Source organism: Adiantum capillus-veneris, chromosome 22, assembly GCF_014529385.1.
Source record: "Adiantum capillus-veneris isolate H3 chromosome 22, ASM1452938v2, whole genome shotgun sequence".
Classification (NCBI taxonomy): domain Eukaryota; kingdom Viridiplantae; phylum Streptophyta; class Polypodiopsida; order Polypodiales; family Pteridaceae; genus Adiantum; species Adiantum capillus-veneris.
The window spans coordinates 70421764-70445597 of record NC_140952.1 but is presented as its reverse complement, the minus strand read 5'-3'; the positions used below and the strand labels follow the sequence as shown (position 1 = coordinate 70445597).

General features: G+C 43.7%; 1 protein-coding gene across 1 annotated transcript in view; it reads left to right on the top strand.

Annotated features, from left to right (window-relative positions):
- The window catches only part of LOC147429555 (uncharacterized), a 47332-nt gene extending 24085 nt beyond the window's left edge, over positions 1–23247 (top strand). The window contains exons 2-7 of the mRNA XM_086495806.1: positions 5627–6327; positions 6410–6561; positions 6637–6704; positions 7860–8226; positions 9527–9661; positions 22841–23247. Coding sequence (XP_086351932.1) covers positions 5633–6327; positions 6410–6561; positions 6637–6704; positions 7860–8226; positions 9527–9661; positions 22841–23073 — 1650 coding nt within the window. The 5' untranslated portion in view covers positions 5627–5632 and the 3' untranslated portion in view covers positions 23074–23247. The remainder of the gene's footprint in view (positions 1–5626; positions 6328–6409; positions 6562–6636; positions 6705–7859; positions 8227–9526; positions 9662–22840) is intronic.
- Positions 23248–23834: the final 587 nt, after the last annotated feature.

The window sequence follows — 23834 nt, the reverse complement described above, 5'->3', positions numbered from 1 at the left end:
ATGAGAAAAATCAGCATACCTCAAACACGGCAAATAACCACAACGAGACAGAGTTTCCATTCCTCTTTTACTCATGTGTCCCAACCGGCCATGCCACAAAGAGACACTTGGTTGCTCGGTTACGGCGACAACATGGTCACGCACACTAGATACATGCAAAGGATACAAAGTGTCCGATTTACAACCCTTGGCTACAATCCGGGCCCCTTTACAAATTTTCCACTTGCTATCACCAAAAGTGGTGTGATAGCTTGCATCATCTAGCTGCCCTGTACTAATCAAACTCTTCTTGAGTTGTGGCACATGACGCACTTTGTGCAAAACAAAAGTCATACCATCAGCAAAAGAAAACTGGACACTGCCAATACCTGCAATGTCACATGCATAGTTGTCTCCCAAATAAACAGTGCCCTGCACCTCACCTGAGTACTGTGTAAACCAATCCCTATGAGGTGTTACATGAAAGGAGGCACCTGAATCAAGAATCCAAGTATGCATGTCCACATCAGAACCCATAGCAAGGGAATGTGCATCCACAGAAGAGGCATTGAGTACATCAGTGCTGCTGTCACTGTCACAACTACTAGCAACATTGATTTCCTCAATCAACACAGTGCTCTTCTTGGCATTTCCCTTGTCCTTTGTATCAGTTTCAGCACCCTTGTTCTTCTCTTTCTTCCACTCATAACATTCCCGTTTATAATGCCCTTTCTTTCCACAATGATGACACACAACATCTTTCCTACGAGATTTGCTGCGTGCCCTGTCCTTACTGTCAGATTTCTCCCTGTGTTGAGACCTGCCTCTCAAGTGCAATGCATTAGAAGACCCACCTGTGGTGTTCTTCCTGTTCATCTCTTCCATCAAGAGAGAACTCTCTACATCTGCATACTTAAGTGACGCACTTGAGTTACTAAGAGCTGTCCGGAATACATCCCAACTCTCGGGCAATGTGCATAGCAGAAAAGTAGCTTTGAACTCCTCATCAATCGTGAATTTCAGCTCTGTCAGTTGGCTGAAAATAGAATTGAATTCATTGAGGTGCACTGACATGTGCATGCCCTCCTTCATGCGGAGATCCATAAGCTTCTTAAGCCAATACACTTTACTGGCAGCACTCTGCTGTGCATACAACTCGTCTAAACGCTTCCACATGCCCCATGCTGTCTGCTCATTCTCTACATTGAAGAGTAAATTGTCAGACACCGAAAGCATGATCGTGGAGCGAGCCAACTCGTCCACTTCTTCCCATTCTTCAACCTCCATATCAACCGGTTTCACACCCTGTAACTTAATAGGTTTCGCCTGTTTCTTCTGCAACATCACATTATAACATTGCTTCTTTCATATAGCAAAGTTATGGGCACCTTCAAGCTTGCGAATGTGCAACAAATTGCCACTTTCACTGCTAGAAGCCATTCTGAGTGATTGCAAACACTGAAACACTGTTTTGCCGACCTAAACACGCCCAAATGTGCGCAATCGAGCAAAAAACAGCTTGCTGTTACAGAAAAACAGCGAGCAAATTTCACGCGAAATCACCCCAAAACGGCGTACATTCACTGCCAAACCCTTACCAAAGGTTTCCACAAGGTGTATACATCATTTGCTTGCTGAAATTCCCTGTTTTAGGGCAAAAATCAGACCTGTAAACACCTGTTTTACTGAATTTTCAGAACCTCGTTGGTGGAAACACCTGTAAGATTGACCTGTGAGACTTGCCCTAATGAAATTGCATCAAATTGACCCCGAAATTGGTCAATTTCAGTAGAAATAGGCTGCTGTTCGCCAGTTTTTGAAACCCTAATTTTGGGGAAACTGTCACCGGAGGTCGATTCTACACGGTGAGAGGATCCCTTCGCGACAGAGTTGATCGAAAACGGTTGAATATCCTTCCCGCAGCGAGCAAGAACAGAATTCTGATCTGTGTTGCGAAGATGGCTCTCTTGGAAACCCTAAAGCTTTGATACCATGTGTGGGGGAGCAGGAGAGAGAGCCCACTTGCTGTCCTATGCAATGAGAGTGAAGGAGAAGGGGAGAGTGGCGCAGAAGAAGCTTGCGCAGGGAAAACGTGAGAGAGAGAGAGAGAGCTCGTTGAATTTGGGAGAAGTCACACTATTTCATTTTGGGCTTCACCTTTGAGTATATGAGTAAGTGACTAGGGGGCCATTCACACTTGGGCCCCCTCACTTATAAGACTTTTTAACTTATAAGTTAATAAGTACAAGGCACTTAGGCCTTTATTCCCTAACAAGTTTGGCAATTGCTCTTATGGAATGTCCAAAAGTATGGTTAAGCTATAGAAGTGAGTATTTCTTGTCCGTTTGCTAAGGATACAGTAATTGCTTCTATTAAAGGGTACATGTGTAATTGCATTCTTAAACTGTCGGTTTGGGTATGCTCGAAAGTGTTACTGGGCCCAACGTGTACTATAAGACAATGGCAAAATGTGTGGCTACCATTTTATCATTGGAAAGTTAGTGACTCAAAGCAATGGTAGAGTGCGAAGCTACCACTATGTCATTGGGGCAGGGTTCACATGCAGGCAATACATGTGTCGACGAGGTGTTGAATACGCCAGGGTTGACAATGAGCATGTATGTGTTGTACATGTGTCGACAGGTGTTGAATACATCAGTGTTGACTGTGAGCATGTACGACATAGATGCAAACGAGGACGTTTGAGATTTCAAGAGGGGGGGGTATGTCACCAGCGTGTGACTATTATCTATCCTTTTTGTTGATTTCTTTCCTATCATCTATTTACTTTCACTTTTTGGAAACACCCCTCGGGAAATCTAACTGCCCTGCATTGCATAGCTAGTGTGGAACTGTCCAGAGTGAGTCCAGGCCCGAGGACAAGAGAGCACTAAGGTTGGACAAGGACTATGGTTAGCCAAAAGGGGGTCATTGACTAGCCAAACTGGAATCCTTTGCTACAGATGCTACATTTCAATTCTGGGTGTGGCTGCAATGTACAAAGGGGGTCAGATGACCTAGAAAGATACAATGGCAGCATCTCCTAAAATTTAGGGATTGCTATTTTGGGACTTGAAAATGTGTTTGCGTCATTACCTTCGGAATGACAAGGGGAACATTTTCTTACTCTGTCGTGAAGGCAACTGGGCAACCGGTTGGGAGATTTTTAGGCGGCAACCTCGAAACGGGAAATGTGCCAAGTGGCACATTTCTGTGCACTTTCCTCATGCATGAAGAAGTGGTGTTGAATTTGAAGGGAGGAGGGGCTCATTTGCAGATTTTGTCACAGGTTAAGAGCTATGGAGTGCTTCCTTTCCCTCTTATGTACAGTGCGGTGCCAGGAGTGATGCCCTGCACGCTACGCACTGCCCTCTCTCTCCTCTATGGCAGTATGTTATGCCCCTCTAGTGGGCTTTTCAATTGACCAATGTACAGTTGTGTGGGTTCATGCGCGATTGCTGAGGCAAGAGCCTCTTGCACAGGTACTGGATTAGCTAGCGGCTAATCCCCCGCAGGTACAGGTGAATTCGGAGAGGTTTCACGCCAGAAATCTCGTCCGATTCAAAGGGCAAGTAGCCTTACAGGTGCGGGAGCTCGAGGGCTTGCTACGGATGCGACCGGCATGCGAAACGGAGCCCGAAACAGTAAATTACAGCCTGCTGTGTATTTTTGCAGGTTTAGGGTTTTGGACCTAAACGGTCCCTAATACCCCCAAGAGGTTCGGGGACGCGAGGGGACCGCTGTACAGGTTATTTGGCGCATTTCGGGGCTGAAAAGAGAATTCAGCGTGCTGCAGATTCTCGCCAGGTTTTGCAAAGTGCCCGTATGCGTCGGGAAAGTTATTCAATGCGTGGGAATACTGACTGTGAAGGGTCCTAGTACAGTTATGTTGCCGAAATCGAGCTGGAACAGTTGAAATTCAGCCAAGTTTGTGCGGGGCAGCTTGTAGGGAACCACAACGTTTATTCCCTCTTTTAAACAATAAAGAAATACCGAAAGGGGCGCCTAAGTTAGGGGCCAATCTGGTGTCGGCTTCTCATACAGGTGCAATCTAGCAGCCTGTATCCCTCTCCCCTTTGTTGTGTCTTGAAAGTACAGGGAAAGTGGGCGATAAATTAAATGGGTGAAAGCAAATAAGGATTAAGTCTAAGGTCTACCGTCCTTTTTGAAAGTACAGGCCGGTTTCAGTGGTTGGGACCCGACATGCTCTCTCTCTCTCTCTCTCTCTCTCTCTCTCTCTCTCTCTCTCTTTGTGTGTGTGTGTGTGTGTGTGTGCGCGCGCGCGTCTCTCTCTTTCATTCAGTTCAATTCAGTTCTTTCAAGTGAAGTAAAGTAACCTTGTGTTTGTGCCGAGTACTAGATCCGAGCTAAACCTTAAACTCTTCCGCTGCACTTGACAAGTCGGTTGTGTTATACTCCGCCCAACATTGTGGGTTTAGTTTGAACTTAATTGGATGTGCGATTGAGCCAAAGAGATTTATACGTCTCCAATTTTATACATCTTGTAAGCTCAAATCAGTTCCAGTTGGTGATTTTCTTTGTAATGTTCACCTTAACTAGCTCCTTCTCAAGTTATGTCCTTTGCAAATAAATTCATTCAGGTCAGTAGTGTCTTAAGAGGTAGTTCCAACCTTGATGCCCATGTCTGTGTTTCTTTATTCTCGAAGAATAATTGTTTATGTGATCACTTGGGTAGCCCAGCCCGCTCACATAATTTGTTCACAACTGGCTCCCTGGCCACAATCTCATAGTTCTTGACAACCTCAACCAACTGAAAAAGCTATCCATGTGAGCTTAAAGGTGCCTGCCAGAAAGTCCTCACAAGGCCTTATTCCACATCATACGATCGCGATGACCCACATCAGAGGATGGGGCCACACAGATTATGTAAAGACAAAAAAAGACCTATTTTCTAATTTGGACAATGTTCATATACCATGTTACAGTTTCCGATATGTGGACTTGGAGGTATGCGCTTGAAGCTACATGCTTGCCACACGGAATCATGAATGCCCACAAATGCTGCGGTTAGCACAAACAACATATGCAAAGAATATTTTGGACATGCACGTTCGGTGAAGAGGCCCACAAGTAGCTGTACTGTGGTTTCATGGTGTGAAGAATTTGGTGCATATGACAATCTATATGCCTCTATGTGATGCCTGCACAGTGCATGTATGTATGACATAAACACTTTTGCATTTCTTGAGGAAGTTAAGGTACACGTGATGACGAAGTCAATGATTATTTCCATATCTGTCTGCATCGGGTGCTGATGATATAGTTACTCAAATGCTATGAGCAGGTTATATCTCACGTGACTGAGTAGTGGCGCTATAGTTCTATTGAAAGTTTCAAAAACAGTTTTTTTGGTGGCATTTGTACCGCTACTATTGCCGTGTATTCTGTTTGCAGTAGCATCAAAACTTACTCTTATGGTTGAGGCCTGATTGCATGGATTATCTGTGTTCAGCACTTACTAATTTGGTTTTTGCTTGAGCCCCACCGCTACTATTGCCGTGTATTCTGTTTGCAGTAGCATCAAAACTTACTCTTATGGTTGAGGCCTGATTGCATGAATTATCTGTGTTCAGCACTTACTAATTTGGTTTTAGCTTGAGCTCTGAACCAGTTTCTACCTGTCCAGTGTCGCATGGCAGGGAAAGGTCCAAAAAACGAGTCTAAGGAGGGCCACCATGGGAGAGAGAACTATCATCCAAAAGACAGCTCCCGTCGTGGAGCTTCTCCTGGCCTTAGACCATCTGGATCTGGCTCGACCCATTCCATGGATGCAGATGGACCAAGGTCAATGGCTGGTCCTCCTCTAGGTGCTCAGCCTCCTGCTATATTACTCGAGCAGAAAGTTGCTTCTCAGCAAGCTGAAATACAACGGCTTCTGCGTGACAATCAAGTTCTTGCTTTAACTTATGTTACCCTCAGACAGGAGTTTGCAGCTGCACAACAAGAATTGTTGAGAATGCATCAAAATAGGCCGTTCGGTGATGCGGAGAAGGAACAAAGGTTCACAGTTACACAAGTTGCCCTAAGACAGGAGCTAGCTGACGCAAAGCAGGAGGTTTGTAGATTACAAGAGGCCATGGCTACTATGCAGGTGGAAAAGGATCATGGTCGAATGAGCACTGAGAAGGCTGCTCAAATGGAAGCTGAGTTGAAAAATATGGAGGCTTTGAAGGCTGATTTTGACAAGCTGCGATATGAAAGAGAGGATCTTATTGCACGTCTTGAACGTATGGCAATTGAGTTGAAAAAACTTCCAATAAAGGATCAGGAGATTGGTTCCTTGAAAAGTGAAGTGGATGAATTGCGCCAGAGGCATCAGCAAGCCAGGTTGTTTGCATTACCGTCTTTGCTTTTGGCGAGAGGTTGTAAAGCAAAGTGTTTTAACATGAACTGATGCTATTGATAACAGAATGGATTTTGAACATCAAAAAAAGCTCAATTTGGAACGTCTAGAACAATCACAAACTATGGAAAAGAACACATTTAGCTTAACGAGGGAAGTTGAGCGATTACGTGCAGAACTAATGATGGTGGAGAGGCGGCTGCATGGTGGCTACTCAGGTTAGTCTTGATTCATGATCTATTTTCAGAGAGGGCATTCAGGTTGATGGTGCTAAACAAGATGGTATGTTGCAGCTCCAAATGGGCCTCCTATGCATGCTTCAGCAGCTGGTGCTTATGAGAATAATTATGGTACTCAAGAGGTATGCTCCTTCTTAGAGTTGCAGTGACACAGTTGCTAAACTTCACTTTTGTTACTGTTAGAATTGTTCTTATGGATTAATTTTTGTTTCTATAAAAATGAATTTTGATTTGCTAGATTTTTTGCAATTCTATTACTGATCGTTTAGAGGTTTGTGGGGATAATTATACATCAGGCTGACAAAATGAGAGGTTGGGGTAGTCTGTACCTTAGTATTTTCCATACGCTAATGGAAAAAATGCCATACCTTGGCAAATGAATGGAAGTCGTATGATATCACATTCCATACTCCACCTGCAATTTCTTTTTATAATCATTCTCGAGGCCCAACTTGAGATGTTTTTGGCCTGTGGGAAGATAGTATGGGCTTATTATAGCTTCCAGGTTACAATTATATTCTTTTGGCTTGGATAGTTGGGGACTTAATAATAGAATGGGCAAGCTTGTGTGCAACTATTACTATCGATTGATGGTTTTGCTTTATCATTCTCATCGTAGAAGTCTTTCATAGGTTTCATTTGTGTGGGTAGGTCAATATGAAATTATTTTAAGTAGCACATTACTTGTTTTTGTTTTTAGGCTAGGGTCACGTATGGTTCAATCGAGGCTGGCCAATCATACTTTTTCCATACTTCCATACCCATATGGGTATGGATATGGAAAACGTATGAAAAAACTATGGGACTCTGTACTACATAGGCTTTGTGTCTCGGGAAATTTCCCTGCTATTTGTTTCTTTTTGTTGCAAAAAGGTAGTATTTTGGGAAAGATATTAGGCAATCACTATGTTTTGATACTCGAGACCCAATTTCAGTCTAAAGGCTTGGCCTTAATTTTTGGCACATCCAACAATGAAAGCACAGAGCTACTAGTGTAGCAATATCTTTCCTAGAAATGATTAGTTTTGCTCTAAGCAAGTAGGGATGTGACCTGAGCTGTGGCTCAAAATTTCAGAGCTAATGTTGCAAGATGCTTCTAATGCATCCAGGAATACTCTGTGCATAGCTTAATGGAACTCCTTTTTAAGTTTTCTTGTATTGGAAGTGGGCGATTAGTTTTCTTTTTCCCCTTTGCTTTTTGCTTTTAATTCTATTTTATTACTGTAGGATGTCTAGTCCCCTCTTCATCCTTTTTCCTTGCTTTCCTGGTCTTACAGGAAGCAGCAAAAATTGGACAGCAGAGTGTGGAACCCCCCAAAAACAAAGAGGCAGGGGTGCAGGGTCCACAGGATCGTGTGCCTGCCCATGCAGATCCAGAAGGTGGGTGGGTGCAGCACACAGCACCAAACGGGAAGTTGTTTTATTACAATACCATTACTGGTGCTACACAGTGGAACAAGCCATCTCCAGCCGTAGGAGCTGACCGGCAAGGGGCCTCGAATCTTACAATGGAGCCGACTTCTCTACCAGGAGGGCAACAGCAATCACAACCTGTGTTGCAGCAACCACCACTATTACAAGCACCGAATCTTCCTCCCACAGTACAACAAGGTGCTCAAATGCAGGGACAGCAGGCGAATTATGGTGAGCCAACAATTTTTATGCCTCCAAATTTAACTGCGGCAGCTCATTCTCAATCACAGCAATTGGAATGGCTGAGATTGGGGTTATAGTGCCACAAGATGAAAACAACATTGCAGAGCGAACAATTTAGTTATGGCTGCCTACTTTGTGTCACTGTGTCAATGCATCTCTTGTGGATGGAGAAAGTACAGGAAGAGTGCCAAACGGAGGGGAGGGAAGCGCGCGATATAAGTGTGGCCACAAAGGCTGCTAGTGTAGAGGGCTTGTGTTCCAAGTTTGTGTGTACAGGCTATCACTGTATGCAATCTGATATGTTTTCTCTGAATTTTCATGGAAAACTGGAGAACTGAAGATGGGTCAAGGCTAATAAGTTGCCAAATTTATTTTTGGATATTACTTATTTTCGCGCGAGCTGTTTCAGTTGGTTGGAAATTAACAGCCTCATGAAGCACTCTAGTATCACTCTAATATCCTGGCATTAAGTATAAGTTCAAAATTATCTAGAACTTGGTAGAAAACTTGTAGATGTCAGGCAGTATCAAAATGCTTGAGTGTGCCCCAATTGCAGCATTCATACATATGCTTCTTGACATAAAGTAGTTTTTAGGAAAGTGTTTATTGGAGTAAATTCTGTTCTAACTGTCGCCATCATCTCCTTTGTGGAATTATATGTATCCTTATTCTAAATTGGCTGATTGTATCAATTTGTGTCAGTCACCACCTGGGCAAGGCAGTGTTGGATTTATGAAGATAGTCAGAACAGTGTTTCTAGAGCAGAGGCTCAGATCTCCCCCATTTTTTCCCTGGATGTGAAAGCAGGAGAGATCATGGGCCGGAGATAAAGGACAATCTGGCTATTAATCGCAGGGTTTGCGGAATAGTTCGAGCTAGTTTGTAAAATATGTGAAAGAAGCTAGGGTATGCTAAAGGTGGAAGCTTGGCTTCTCTTGTAGAAGCATATTGGATAGTTTCTCCTGGGTCCAGCTGAATTTTTTAAAAAGCAGCAAAGATGGCCTTTAATGTCTGCTCATAAATGGTTGGAAATGCGAGCCATATCTCCATCCCCCCCACCCCCCCAAAAGAAAAAAACATACACACGCATGCACACATTATTTGGCCTTTCTCTACCCCAAAATATTCTGCAGAAGACAAATTTTACTTTTTTTCCCTTCTTTGTCTCTTCTGATATTGTGTACTTAATGTTTTGGTATGTGTGTCCCTTTTGAATGAATGACTTGATAGGTTGAAGCATCTATAATTTGGTTGTGCCAGATTGTTGACTGTTGGGCACTGTCTGCAGGTGTTAGTCTTTTAGTCCTCGGATTATCTGAAGGAATTACAGACCGTGATTTGGCCAGCTTATTTCATCCATATGGGACAGTTTTGTATGCCAAAGTGATGATGGATAATAAAAATGGAATGGTAGAGTGCTATGGTACGTTTCCTTTCTTCTAATCTCTTTGTTTTGTTTAGTGCTTCTGTGCTAGCTGTTGTAAGAGGTAATGACTTCCAGTTCATTACTAAGAGTTTTTAAAAGAAAGACTTTTAGATAAGTCTTTCCAAGCATGGAAGTAGTTGTTAGAGGTTCTAGCCTGCTAGATTCCGTTTAAGAACAATGAAGTCCTCTTTTGGTGCTGGGAAGGTCCGCCTCCAAAAATTTGTTACATTTCTTGTAGGAGGAAGAAAGGACATTGCAAAGTAGTATATGCTCTGTACAAGAGGGAAGGAACTCTAGGAGGGCGTGGGTATATGGGGATAGAAGGCAGGATGTTGCAATCTACTTGGAGTTTGAATGAGAAGGGTTCCGTATGGTTATCAAAAGTGACTTTCTAGTCTTTCCCTTATGCTTGCTTCCAGTGCAAAGCGGTTGGCCGGTTTACTAAAAGCTGCCCCATCGATAAAAACTGATGGCTGTCAGAAGACAAAGAGATTATGCAATAGGCTAGCAATAATAAAGGAGCGCAATGGGACAGTTCCCCTTTGAATCAGATGAGTTTTCATGTGAGTAAACTCTCCGTTTTTGCAATCCTTCGCGATGGAACTGTGTGTACGTGTGGGGGATTAGCAATTAGCTAATTCGGTTCCTGTACAGAAGGCTCTTGCCTTGGCAAACGTGCTTAAAACCTCCATAGCTATACATGGTCATCTGAGAAGCCCAACTAGAGGGGGGAGAGAGAGATGCACGAGAGCAAATCATCGCGCTACATGAGACAAGGGAGAAGGCAAGCTTTCCATTTAAGCTGTGATCACCTGCACCCACTACTTACACACACACTGTGGAGCACAATGAACAAAAAGCAGCCCCCTTCTCAAATTTGGGCGGCTCCTCTTGCGAATGAATCTGGCAAACTACTTTGGAGCTGCCATGTGTCCACTTATCCTCTTCTGAGTTAATTTCCTAGTACCCATGAACTTATAAGTGTCGCGTGGGGCCTAAATGACTTTGAACTGAGCCTAGCCACTTTTTTACTGCCTGTATTACATTGCCGACTAGCCCGACCAACTCGTGGTGACCTGCCCTTCACTGCTGCGGGTGAAACTCTTGGTCGTCGGTCTTTCACATTGGCCATACAATGGCGAGTCATTTGTGTCTCCAAAAAGAGGGTCCCAAAAATTAAATAAAAATTAAGGGAAAGAAACCAACAACTAAGGTTAGTGGTTACCTCACCCTCGTGACATACTTCCCTCTTGAAATCGCAAACGTCCTCAATTGCATGCCAAATATACATACCATGGATGACTTAGTGTGATTAGCACCCTTTTATCATCACGTGTATTTGCAGGAAAGGTCATCATAGAGACGAATAACTTAATGAAACCTTCACACTTTTGTCATTTCCATTTATCATAGAAGTGAGCATAATACAGCAATGTACCCTTCTTTTGCACTGAATTCGTATGTACATTTGATGTGCTAGCTCCATCATTACCTCTCTTTTGAAGAGGTCGATTCTGCGCAATTCTAGTGTACCCTTTCCATAGCATATATATTTCTCCTGTGTACCTTTTATACCGAAGATGCATTTCAGTGCCTCCCGAGGATTAGACATAAATCTATTGACAACTCCCACTGCACGAGAAACGTCAGACCGTGTGGCAATCATGGCATACATCAAATATCCGCAAGCACCTTTCCTTCTCAAGAGCACAGTATTTCCACAAACTTTCTTTGTTGCATGAAATTTAGAGATGCCTCTTGATGCATAAGGTATACCCTTCATAGCCTTTGCAGCTACATTATCTTTTGGACAATCAGCTTTACTAAGCTTTGTATGTGGCGGTGAAGGGGCACCAAGAGGCTTAGCATCAACCATATTAAGCCTTTCAAGTACTTTGCCAATGTACTCTCTATCTCTTCTAATCCGCATGCCCAGAATGTGTTGAGCTGCCCCCACTTCTTTCATTGAGAAGGCTGAACTCAGCTGCCTTATAAGAGCATTTGTGATACTCTTATGCTTGCCTACAATCAGCATTTTAATAGCATTTACGATACTCTTATGCTCGCCTACAATTAGCATATCATCCACATATAAGACTAGCACAATAAGGCTTCCATCATCAACCTTTTTTTGTGTACAAGCAGTGATCAGAATGACTGCATTCAAATCCATGATTATGGTTGAGTATAAAGGTGTCAATTTTTTGTACCACTGTCTTGGGGCTTGTTTTAAGCGGCTCCGAGTAGAAAGTGCCGCCATTGATTAAGAGTATGGATAACTGCCAAAAGCTCTTTCTTGTAAATCTGTGTGACCATTTTGGTGTGGAAAAGATTCGACTCTCACAATATACCTCAAATGGCTTTTGCAAGCCTGGCAAAACCAACATTGGCCAGTTCTCAATGTCACAAATTGGTGACGTGGCTAACCCCGGACACACCGAAAAGGTTGACACATGGCAGTAGTACGAAATTCCCTGCATAATGCGATGACAGGCTGACCTGGCCAACCGTACGGAGTTTCGGGATTTGCGGTAGAAATTGCTGACGTGGCACTGTGTACGGAAATAACGTTGGCTGATTTTTTGACAGCTTTTGGGCAGTGTGCTTTAATTTGAGAAGCTTTTAAGTTTAAGTGCTTTTGGGCATCCCTTGCTTCTTTAAATAAGTGGGCAAGGCCTCACTTCTCTGAGCATCTTGACGCAGAGTCTGAGAGTGAGCACCTACCCGCTCTCTTTGTACTTTGAACACAGATTAATATAAAAAGAAATACCAAAAAGGGCGCGAGTCTTTGGGGCCAAAACCTCTCTCTTGGCACGGAACTACGTCGAGCCGTGTTGACGTAGTTGTGAACTGTTTTGAAGTAAATCTCTGCTTTGTTGTGCGGTAGAATCTTGACTTGGAGTGTCCAAGTTTGTTACAATGGTATCAGAGCGTGGCCGATTTCTCTTCTACCAGAAAATCCGATCCTTTTCTTGCGGCACTTATGAATTCCAACAGCAATCGATCGACTTCTTCTGCATCTGCAAATGTAGGAGGAGATCACGGAGAAGATTCTCATGAGCAATCAGAGGAAGAGTACGACCCACCTCGGCCTACGTAGTTCGAGATTGAAGAGATGGAACGTCGACAATTGGTTGACGAGGCAACAAAGCAAATGATTAAAATTGCGAAGGATCCAAAATTTGCAATTTTTTTGACTTAGCAATCCCTCGCAGAAGTACATGATCACATGTTCTATGCAAAGAAGAAGCATTTTTATAAAGCCAACCAATTTGACTTTCTCGAAGATAAAAGCAAGAAAGTAAGAGAATTCAAAGAAGGTGGACAATCAATTAAGTTTGACTCTTTTTTTGAATTTCGAGATGCTCCGAGGGCTTTGGCCTTCATACAGCAATTTGACATACCTTTCTCTGGAGGGCATTACTCAGAGCACTCCAAGATTCGGAGGGCTACATCTTTCTTCAAGGGAAATGCTCGACATGGTGGTCCACCCTCCTATTGAGAAAGGAAGCTCCAATTAAATGGTTGAAGCTTAAGAGGCTTTTTTTTTCTTCTTGGCTGACTCAGGAGTACGAACGAGATATACGAACTGCTTGTTGGATGACCAAAGGTAGATTCTCTGGACGCTTATTGCGAGAGTTTTTGGAGCTCTTATCTACTAGCCTCTTCATTTAAGAAGGTCTCGTTTAAAGAAGAGATTGAGCGGTTTTGCTGCGGACTTCGTATAGAGATCCGAGACTACTGCTTGGAACAAAAGTCAAATTCTATTCAAGAATTGATGGCTCATGCGAAACGTGGTTTTGCCATACATTCGGGCAATCTGACTCACCCACTATGAGATCTTGACTCAGAGAACCCAACAGACTTCTAATTAATGAAAGTAGAAAGAGAAAGAGTTCCCAAGAAAAGAAAGACAAGGATTCACGACCCCGGCTCACTCTTCGAGAGGGGGCCAACTACATCAAAGAGAGGAAGTTTTTTAGTTGCGGGGAACAAGAGATTTATGAGACCGAAATGCTGTAGTCATTTCGTCTTTCAGTTTTTGCACTCAAACAAGTCAAGTATAAATCAATCGGTATTATATTTATTTTTGAGAATTCAAGTTCATAAAGTCATACAACAGAATACTGTCAGCCCAGCAGTATGCTTGAAACCCAAAGGGACATCAGTGACTCTAAATAAAAAATCGGAGTAATCCATTGACAAAGGAGTGGAGGGACTCCCCTCTTGTGCATGTCCGCTGCACTAGATTCACCCATGCTGAAATCAGGGTTCCATCGGAGTAGACTATGCTAAACCGAATGCTTCAAGGTAATGCTAGGTCCTCCTCCTTCATTCACTTCGCATCCAATGCAGGATAGTTCTTGAATTTAACCAAGAACCGCCTAATCACTTTACCTTTAATCTTTCTATCTTTATTTGCCAGTAACGAGTATCTCCTCGCTTTCCTCCACTTCGGGTTGCTCATCTGGCTCCCCATCGTCGGGCACATCGCCTTTAAAGGGCTTCAAGAGACTCACATGAAAAGCATTGTGAATTCTCCAAGTATCGGACAGCTTCAGTCTAAAGGAGACCATTTATTTTTGCTTTTATCTGGAAAGGTCCATAGTATCTCATGCTAAGCTTTGGAAGAAGTCGCTCCTTTCCCTTTTTCTTTCTTAGGCATGCCTTCTCAAAACGTAAGAGCACCCAATCGTCTTCCTTTAATTTCAAATCGCAACGGTGTCGATCTGCTGTCTTCTTGTGTCTTTCTTGAGATTTTGCTAAAGCCTCCCAGACCTTGGCAAAAGCAATGTCCAAGTCCCTCGTGTACTAGTCGGCTTCAAAAATCTTATCTTTCGTGCTTAGGAAGGGTGGAACCTTCGTAGCACCTTTAATAATCTCAAATGGCGCCTTCTCTGTCGAAGAGTGGATCGTGTTATACCCTAAACTTGCAAAAATACACAGCAGGCTATATTTTACTGTTTTGTGCTCCGTTTCGTGTGCCGGTCGCATCCGTAGCAAGCCCTCCAACTCCCGCACTTGTAGGGCTACTTGCCCTTTGAATCGGACGAGATTTCTCGCGTGAAATCTCTTCCAATTCACCTGTACTTGCGAGGGATTAGCAACTAGCATCCAGTACTTGTGCAAGAGGCTCTTGCCTCGGCAATCGCGCATGAACCCACACAATTGATACATACAAATGAAAAGCCCTCGAGTGGGGCATCACGTTTCTGTATTCAAAGGGGGGAGAGGTGCACGAGAGCGGAATCATCGCGCTACATAAGACAAGGGAGAAGGCAAGCTTTCCATCAAAGCTATGAAACCTGCACCCACTACTCACCCACACACTGTAGTCACTTATTATTGAAGAAGATGGCAGCCCAGACCAGGTTTTTTTTTTCTCAAAATTGGGCACCCCAGTTGATGTGGCTTGCAGAATGGCTTACAGGTTGCCAAGTGTCCACTTTGCCTCTTTTGAGTTAATTTCCTAGTACCCACCGACTCTTAAGTGTAGCGAGGGGCCTAAATGACTTTGAACTGAGCCTACACACGCTTTTACTGCTCAGAATCCAGTGCCGTCTAGCCCGCGACCTACCCTTCCCGATTGCGGTTGAAACTCTTGGCCGTCGGCCATTTCACACTGGCCACACAATGTCTGACCATTTGTGACTTCAAAAGAGGGTCCCAAATTAAATAAAAATCAAGGGAAAGAAACCAACAACTAAGGTTAGTGGTTGCCACAGCCTCGTGACACCCACACCCAGAAGCACTAGCCCCAAAGACTGGTGCCCCTCTCGGCTCTTCGACTCTTGCTCTGCAAAGTGAGGCCAAGAATCAAGTTTTAAGTATCAACACGAGACTCTTTCTGGTGCATATGGCCTAATCTTTTGTGCCAAAGCTCTAAGTGAGACCCAATCTCTACTATAGCAACAAACTTGCCTGGCAAGGCTTTGCAATGCAAGAAATAAAGTGTCCTCTTCGATGTGCCCTTATCAATTTGCATAGCACCTTTTGTGAGCTTCCAAGTACCACCACTAAAAATGGTGTTATAACCATGCATATCAAGCTGTCAACAGAGAGCAGACTCTTCTTGATGCCAGGAACATATTTGACATTATGCAAAACAAACTCTTGCCATTATCAAGGGCCAAATGAATAGTGCCTATTCCATCAATCGTGCAAGCCTGATTATTTCCAAGATAAACTTTGCCTTAACCGTCTACATCAAAAGTGGCAAAACACTCCCGAGATGGAGTCACATGAATAGAGGCACTTGAGTTCTCTATCCAAGGCTGGATAAGCCATCTCTCATAGACAATAAAGTGTCAATGACATCGCCCTTGGTGATGCATGTCCTCTGCATGATAAACGTAGGCATCCATAGGAGACATAGTGGCACTCAGAATATCATCTGTGTGAGACAGTTCCTCAATCACTACATTGGAGGCTACATTGACCTAAAAGCTGATTTACTATTTCACGTGGAACTTTGCACGACAGAAAATTGAGAAAAACAATCAGAAAATGGACACAACACTAGGACCAGAAGATGGGCTGGTCATGGGCTGGTCCCTCCTTTTTAATTTGTATTACTATTTGACCTATTACAAGCACAAGAACCTGAAACATAATTCAGTGTTCAAGTTCCATTCACTTTCAAATGCATTAAAGTGCATAGTTTCATAAGCCTATTGGCTGAAATTCATCATACATGTAGCCGAGACTGGCTATGTCTGCTTCGAACCAGAATCTTTTGAGGAGAGGAAGTTCCTAGTGATATTTGCTCGCGTAGGAGAGCCCACACGAGTTCTCCTTGGTCGAACTCAGCTTCTAAAATGCGTCAGAGTGCTGAAATCTTTATGGGCAGCCAGTACTGCGCTGCGTCTATCCCCCTCAGGGACGCACACAAGCTCTATGGGCTGTGGGACACCTTCGCCGCGCGCTTCGTGGCTTCTACACGCCCTCGCGGACGCCAGAGCAAGAATTCATAGAGGAGAGAGAGAGAGAGAGAGAGGGCTGAACTGAGAGCTGAGAGAGGAGGCTCTGTGTGTGAGTGAAAACTGCTGTAGAGGGCTCCCAATAAGTAGCGCTAGGCCGTTGTTATATTCTTGCGGAAAAAATTGCAATCTGGCGTTGCATGAGGGAGTGAGAGAGAGCTCGCACAAAACTTCCACGCTGGTCTTTCAGTTTTTTAACGCTACATGCCGAGTTTTAAAAATAGTCCAAGTGGCCCAAAGTATAATGCTTATATAGGCCCAAAATAGTGGCTAAAAATATAGAGAAAATATACGTATGAAGCTCTCAATCAGAGCTACAGGGTGGAAACGATCCGGAGGTGACGTTTGGGCATTTACCGTAACACCGGTACACTCGCGCCAAAGGGCGACACTCCCAAGTCCATAGCCGCCTGTGCCTAGTCTCAAGATGTGACGGGTCAGGATCAAGCACATAGGTCCTCCCTCATAACTCGAATCCGGTGGAAACAACACTTTGTTACCTCTCGTATCTCAGTAGTAACTCTGTGGAGTTGAACCTCAAAGAATATGCAAGGGCGTGAGTCTGAACAAGCCCAACTGTGATGAGGACCTCAAAGCGAGTAAAAGCCCCCATCCAGTTGGGTGCGACCGGCTCGAGAGGAGTATGCCACTCTGTCGGGATGGCCTCAACAAGATCCTGATGCATGCTCTGCTCTCCCCTCATTCCACACAGCTCGATGCTAAGAATCTCCTCAAGAAGGGTTGCAAACTGCAGTCTCCTGCTATTGCCAATCATGTGATGACGTTGAGTATTGACCAACGGGTTCCATGTAAGAGGCTACCTCAAACGCTCCTTAGTGCATGTGGGCTAATGCTGCCCAAGTCTCCTCCTCTGCTGCTCCGAAGACCGAAGCAAGCTCGAAGCAAACTGGTCCTCCCATCTCCTACTCATACCCACTCTGCAAATCAATTTCAAATCAATGCAATTGCTTATGAAAGTAGAAGACTTAGAAATTGAGAACGTCATGCCTTGAGAGAGAGATTTGATGGCCTTCATTCACGCTCTTTTTGTTTGGAAACATCGTCTCTATCACAAACTGATGATGTGGCAATCCTCGAGAAGTTGGCTAACTTGTAGATCTTGGCCAAAGGGTTTACGACTTTCCAACTTACAGATCCCGGCTTAGTGGCCTTGTCACAAATGGGTGATGTGGCATGCCCGGATACACTCATTGAGTGGGGCAGCAGACTTGGCGGCAGTGACACGTGGCGGCACTATGCGAGGCCCGTAAATTGTGCCGCTTTTTGCGCTGAAGTGCTGATGTGGCAAAGTGTACGGATCTCCGCTTTCACGCCGACAATGTGCGGAAAATCAGCTTTTACGTTGGCTGAATTTGCATGGGCTGATTTTGACAGCTTTTGAGCCAATTGCTTTAATTTTGAAGGCTTTTCACATAAAGCTTTTGGGGCTCTGCTTTTGGGCATCCCTTGTAACTTGTAACTAAGTGGGCAAGGCCCTCACTCCTCAGAGCATCCGGACGCAAAGTCTGAGAGTGAGAACCCTCCCACTCTCTTGTACTTTGAACACAAATTAATACAAAAAGAAATACCGAAAGGGGTGCTAGTCTTTGGGGCCAATATCTCTAGGCACGGAACTCCACCGGGTCGTGGTGAATCAAGTGTGAATTGTGAACTGTTTTGAAGTGAATCTCTACTGTGTCGCGGCAGAATCTTGACTTAGACTGTCCAAGTTTGTTACAGTGGTCATTCGAAGTATATTGTGATGCTTGTGGTCGTAGTCTGGGTGCTGTCTTAATGCAAGAAGGCCATGTCGTTGCCTATGAGAGCTGATTGTTTTCAAGGCCGGAATTGACATCACAGATAAATGAGAGAGAGCTTTTGGCGGTTATCCATCCTCTTACTCAGTGGCAACATTACCTACTTAGTACTCGGAGCCGATTTTACGGTGTTCACAGATCACCAGAGTTTACGCTACTTCTTGTCACAGGAGCAGCGCCAGCTTTTGGACGTTGAAGAAAGGAACTGACTTCCCGGGTTATTTGGGTCATCAATCTACTTTTGCATCGGCAAGAAAGCAAAAGAAGCGTGTATGATTTGAAGGACTACCCAATTCTTCGTCTTCTTCTTCTGACAGTTCTTTTAGCTCTTCTGATTCGAGTGAAGAAGACAGAAAAGGGAAAAAGCAAAGCAAAAAGCAAAGCTTTGGAAAGGGCAAGAAAAAGGCAAAGAAGCCTTAATCTGGCCAAGTTTCTGACAGTTCTACCATGGACTCATCCTCCGACAGTTCGGACTCCAACGATCACATGTTTTATGCAAAGAAGAAGCATTTTTATAAAGCCAACCAGTATGACTTCCTCGAAATAAAAGCAAGAAAGTTAGAGAATTCAAAGAAGGTGGACAATCAATTAAGTTTGACTCTTTTCTGGATTTCGAGATGCTCCGAGAGCTTTGGTGTTCATACAGCAGTTTGACATAGCTTTCTCTAGAGGACATTACTCAGAGCAGTCCAAGATTCGGAGGGCTACATCTTTTTTCAAGGGAAATGCTCGAAGATGGTGGTCCACACTTCTACTGAGGAAGAGAGCTCCAATTAAATGGTTGAAATTGAAAAGGCTTTTTATTTCTTCTTGGTTGACTCGGGAGTACGAACGAGATATACGAACTGCTTGGAATCATCTTCGGATGACCAAGGGAGATTCTTTGGATGCTTATTGCGAGAGATTTTTGAGCTCTTTTCTACCAGCCTCTTCATTTAAGAAGGTCTCGTTTAAAGAACAGATTGAGCGGTTTTGCTATGGACTTCCTATGAAGATCCTAGACTACTGCTTGGAACAAAAGTCAAATTCTATTCAAGAGTTGATGGGTCATGCGAAACGGGGTTTTGCCATACATTCGGGCAATCTAACTTACCCCACTGATGAGATCTTGACTTAGAGAACCCGACAGACTTCTAATAATGAAAGTAGAAAGAGAAAGAGTTCCCAAGAAAAGAAAGACAAGGATTCACGACTACTGCTTGGAACAAAAGTCAAATTATTCAAGAATTGATGGGTCATGCGAAACGGGGTTGTGCCATACATTCGGGCAATCTAACTTACCCCATCGATGATATCTTGACTTAGAGAACCCAACAGACTTCTAATAATGAAAGTAGAAAGAGAAAGAGTTGCCAAGAAAAGAAAGACAAGGATTCACGATCCTGGCTCACTCTTCGATAGAGGGCCAACTACATCAAAGAGAGAAAGTGTTTTGGATGCGGGGAACATGGGCACGTCTCCGCGAAGTGCCCTAAAAAAGGCATAGCAAGAACAGAATGAAGACATGCCAGAGAGTTCGAGAGCAGCTGAGGAACGTGGACGAAGAGGCAATATGAAAGTAGGATTGGTTGTGGTCGTAGTCTAGGTACGGTCTTAATGCAAGAAGGCTATGTCATTGCCTATGAGAGCTGATTGTTTTCAAGGCCGGAATTGATAGCACAGATTTCTGAGAAAGAGCTTTTGGCGGTTATCCATTCTCTTACTCAATGGTGACATTACCTACTCGGAGCCGATTTTACGGTCTTCACTGATCATGAGATTTTATGCTACTTTTTGTCACAGAAGCAGCTATCGGAAAAGCAGATGTGGTGGAGTAACATCTTGTCACAATTTCACTTCCTGATTGTCCATGTGCAGGGACAAAAGAACTTGGTGGCAGATGCTTTGTCTCGGAAGCCGTTAGCCTTGGCTATTTCCGCGATTCATCATAGAAGCTTCCAACACATGGTCGATGAGTACGTCACAGATTCAAAATTTTCAGATGTATTTAGTCGAATAGAGAATGGGGAGGTAGTAGCGCGATATTCCATTCGAGATAGCTATTTGATGAAGAAAACGATGTTGTGCGTTACACAGTCGTTGAGGAAAAAGGTTTTAACCGAATGCCGCTGTTCACCATTTATGGGTCACCGCGGCATTGATACCACCTTGAAAGGTGTGGAGCGACACTTCATTTGGCCGAGACTCAAGAAGGATGTGGACGATTTTGTACGCAGTTGCTTGGTATGCCAGAAGGTCAAGTTTCAGAGGCATAAAGCATAGGGATTGTTACAGCCTTTACTCATTCCCACCCGCCCCTGGGAAAGTATTGTATGGATTTCATTTTTGATCTCTCGAAGACAGAGAGTGTGAACGATGGTATCTGGATTGTTATTGACAGATTTAGCAAGCAAGCTCATTTCATTCCAGTGAAGAAAACAATCAAACAGATCATTTAGCGATACTATTCATTGCCCAGATATTCAGATTACATGGCATGTCTGAGAGAATAGTCTCTGACAGAGATCCCCGATTCACGAGTTTGTTTTGGAAGGCTATTTGGGAGAACATTGGCACACGGTTGCAGTTCTCGTCATCTTTCCACCCGCAGACAGATGGGCAATCTGAGATTGCAAATTCTCTCGTACTGAATTTATTGACGTCTTACTTATCTGATCAGAAGACTCAATGGGAAAAGTTTTTGCCCGTGGTGTTATTTGCCTACAATAACATGATCCACTCTTCGACGGGGAAGGTGCCATTTGAGATTATTAAGGTGCTACGAAGGTACCACCCTTCCTAAGCACGAAAGATAAGATTTTTGAAGCCGACCAGTACACGAGGGACCTGGACATTGCTTTTGCCAAGGTTTGGGAGGCTTCAACGAAATCTCAGGAAAGACACAAGAAGGCAATCGATCAACACTGTCGCGATTTGAGATTAAAGGAAGACAATTGGGTGTTTTGAGAAGTCACGCTTGAGAAAGAAAAAGGGAAAGGAGCAGCTTTTTTCAAAGCTTAGCATGACATACTATGGACCTTTCCAGATAAAAGAAAAGATAAACGATGTCTCCTTTAGACTGAAGCTGCCCGATACTTGGAGAATTCACAATGCTTTTCATATAAGTCTCTTGAAGCCTTTGAAAGGCGATGTGCCTGATGATGGGGAGCGAGGAGATACTCATTGCAGAACAGATACCAGCACATAAAGATAGAAAGATTGAAGGTAAAGTGATTAGGCGATTTTTGATTAAATTCAAGAACTATCCTGCATTGGATGCGAAGTGGATGGAGGAGGAAGACCTAGCAGATACTCCTCCAATTGTGGAACTTTACCTTGAAGCATTCGGTTTAGCATAGTCTACTCCGATAGAACCCCGATTTTAGCATGGGTGAATCTAGTGGAGTGGGTTTGCATAAGAGGGGAGTCACTCCGCTCGTTTGTCAACAGATTGCCTCGATTGTTGATATAGAGTCACTGATGTCCTTTTGGGTTTCTGGGATACTGCTGGGCTGACAGTATTCTACAATTGATCCTTGGCGCTGGCTCATCTGATCCAAAACACTGGCTCATTTGCCCCCTTTATAGGGCAAGATATTGAATATAAACTTTTCAAGGCTTAGGTAGGGCAAACTGTCCACCAACCCAACAAATTAAATCATTAAATAATTTAATTTATGAGTTTTTGACAAGGACTAAGTTTTGGGTGGAATGGTTGTCTCACATCTACCCACCCGGGAATCCGATAGGGAATGGCTCGTTGGATTCCTCTAACCTAAAACTATATGCACGTCATGCCAGATGCCCACTGTACTATAATAATATCTGTCAAAACGCGTGTACAAACCATTTATACAAGAGGGTTCCAAAACTGGAATAATGGCTCTAGAAATCGATGAAGCATGGTACATAGAGCCATGTGCAGGTGACACAAGGTTACTTCACTGGATAGAAACTGGACACAATAGAGAGAGAGAGAGAGAGAGAGAGAGAGAGAGAGAGAGAGAGAGAGAGAGAGATGACACCGCACGTCGGTATAGCCTACTTTACCACAACATAAATACATTTTATTTGGCTGCTATGAACTTGCATGCTTGGCAGGGTTTTTTAAAGCGACCTGCTGTGAGAAGTTATCCATGTTAGGGCATGCTATTCTATTGGGAAATGAGATATTGGGTTCAAGTTTCGAAATGAGCACTCCCTTTTCATTGTGTATAATTATAAGTTATCTAGGTATATGTAAGTTATCCATGCAAGGGCATGTTATTCTGATGAAAATTTGGGAGATGAGATATTGGGTTCGAGTTCCGAATGAGCACTACCCTTTTCATGGTGTAACCATTGCGCAATTCTATTTTTGATTTTTGTTCAGCTGGTTTTGACAGAATTTTGTTAAACAGGTGTGGTGACCATGGAAAGTGCTCAAGCTGCAGAAGCAGCTGCAGCGGCTGTCAATGGTATGTTTATCTTGGGAAGGCATATCAAGGTGGAGGTTCAGGGCAAAGGTCAGTGGCCTCCCCAACAGCAGGGCTACCATCAACCCTCTATGCAGCCTGGTATGATGCAAGGAGGCATGAGATGGCAGCATCAGGCTGCACCGCCAGCAGGAGCTGGCGGTCGCTGGCCTTACTAAGCATTAAGCGTTTATTTACATGCGGTATTCTTGGGAGATAGCTTAGTAGCTTATCAGGAGCATTCCTTCAAACTAACAGCTTTGTTGTTTAGCTGATTGGTTTGTGTACGCCTCTGCAATTTTTGTTTAAGTTATGAATTTGTCTTTCTTATGCATTGAAATAGTTAAAATAGACAGCGGGCTCTCTCTCTCTCTCTCTCTCTCTCTCTCTCCCGCTCTCTCTCTCTCTCTCTCTCTCTCTCTCTCTCTCTCTCTCTCTCTCTCTCTCTCGATTTTGAGAAAAACAGAATGTTATTAGGGTAGTTCTGTTCTGTTTTATTGAGTGCAAAATCTATTTTCCTTATAAAAGTTGCAAGGTATTATCTGACTCGTGGCAGGAAGTCTGTGCTGGCTGTCTTATAATTGAACTTGTGTTAAGTAGCTCTATTTATGTGCAATTCTACATGCCAGGGTAAGTACATGCCTGTAGTCGGCTCCATCTGGTTCGAATAGGGGGTAGTGTATTTCATACATCTCGCGTCCAGAGGTGTGCTCGAAATGTGCCCTCAGCGGTAGTAGGTTGCTCACAGCCCCTCTTTTATGTGGTATTAGTTATCGAGTCAGATTTCCTAGTTCGTCCTCCAGGTCTGTGTATTACTTTGTACAGGAATTCACAGTTTTCTAATCTTCTCCGCTCCATGAAAAGTCACCCCTGTATGATACAATGCTTTAAAGTAGGCGTGCAGCAGCTCATGGTCGAGATATGTCAGTAAGCTCTACCT